Source organism: Myzus persicae, unplaced genomic scaffold, assembly GCF_001856785.1.
Source record: "Myzus persicae strain clone G006 unplaced genomic scaffold, MPER_G0061.0, whole genome shotgun sequence".
NCBI lineage: Eukaryota > Metazoa > Arthropoda > Insecta > Hemiptera > Aphididae > Myzus > Myzus persicae.
In genome coordinates this window covers 1-1,539 of record NW_019103279.1, presented here as the reverse complement: position 1 = coordinate 1,539, position 1,539 = coordinate 1, and the positions used below count along the sequence as shown (strand labels likewise).

The following is a 1,539-nucleotide window of genomic DNA, read 5'->3' as shown; positions in this document are numbered from 1 at the left end:
TTTCATGTTCTTCCAAACAGCCTTAAGTTTATAACAGTAATTTAGTTAAATACATTGTAAGAAAAAGCTCATCTTTAAACCTTTGATTTAATTACAGACTGAATCACAAATTACCTGGTTATGATGAAACCAACACCCATGTGCTTGGGCTCCAGGAAATTGAGACACCAAAGCATCCCTTAGTGCGGGTTCATAATCTGTGATGATTGTGCTCGGTGTTAAATTAGGTATCAAATTATTTTTTACAAAAGCCAGAACACAATCATACGAGTCTCGACATTTAGACTCCATCAATACATAAATAATTGGTATGGACTGAAAAATATTAAATCCCAAAATATATTATAATATTTATATTACCATACTTTCAAAAATAAAGATACCCAAGTTAAAAGAATAGGTAAGGTTAGAAGAACCCCTAACCTAACATAAGAATAAGTACTTTATAGTTTAAATAATAGCATAATAGCTTGCTTTAGCATTCAAAGTTAAAAATGAACCTTTCGTTCTAAAGAGTAAAAAAATTTTAAAGTTATAAGGATAAAAAATAGTAAAGAATATTGTTTTGGAACAATTTACAATTATGTAAGAGAAATATTTTCAAAAATGTTAGTGTTTTATGAAATAATGAGTGCATTATGTTAAAGGAAGCACTTACCTATGTGACTTACCTAAGCTACCTATGTAGATGTTAACAATTGTAATTATATTATGACTTTTAAAAACCAAATTTTAATTTGGGTAACTACTTAAAGAACAAAACATTAAAATAATGCATTTTATCCTGTTGATTGTTTAAAATAAGTATTTTAATGTATTACTATTGCTATAATTTTATTGTATACTGTATAGTTATTACAATATTTGAATACATATTTTATTGCAACTTTTTAACTCATGGACTTTCACATGAACTTGTTCGGTGGGGTTCATTATCTTCTTAAACGTATGAATAAAATACATAATTTTATTGTATGTGAATTAATAAACCAAAATATTCTTACATAGTTTTGTATCATACAATGTATGCTTAAAAGCTGTGTTCCTACATTTCTAGGCACTATTTTAAATGTTGCGTCTGCGTGTATTTCGTCAATATTATTTTCCTGTACTGCACGGATTAGAAGTGGACAAGCAAATACCACACTTCTATTACCAAGGGTATCAATTACGCTACCTCTAAACATAGAACTGGTGCAGCATGCAAATCTGGGGATTGGTTCATTATCAAAATATGCAGCTAGTTCATTCAATGATGTTGGTGTCCGAGGCAAAGAATTTCGACGTGCATGTCGCATTATACTTTCTGCAGTCTTCCATGGGTATAATGCTGCAGCAACATTATGCCTGTATATTTAATTGATATAAAAATATTAATTAAAATTTTTATTATTACCGCAATATAAATGTATTTAAAATAATATGTTATATTACCTTTGGCACTCTTCATCATATATATTTTTAAGAAGCTGGTTTTCATTTTTAGCCCTAGTCTTGAGGATGTCTCTAAAAGCATTAACCAACTCAACATTATCCTGG

General features: G+C 29.0%; 1 protein-coding gene across 1 annotated transcript; it reads right to left on the bottom strand.

Moving 5' to 3' along the window:
• Window positions 1–95: 95 nt before the first annotated feature.
• Window positions 96–1,510, bottom strand: LOC111034163 (the record flags this gene model as incomplete). The annotated part of the gene is made up of 3 exons (XM_022315240.1): window positions 1,435–1,510; window positions 1,005–1,347; window positions 96–315 (listed from the first exon to the last, which is right to left on the bottom strand). Coding segments are annotated over exons 2-3 (514 nt in total), but the record flags the coding sequence as incomplete, so codon positions are not given.
• Between the last annotated feature and the right edge of the window lie 29 nt (window positions 1,511–1,539).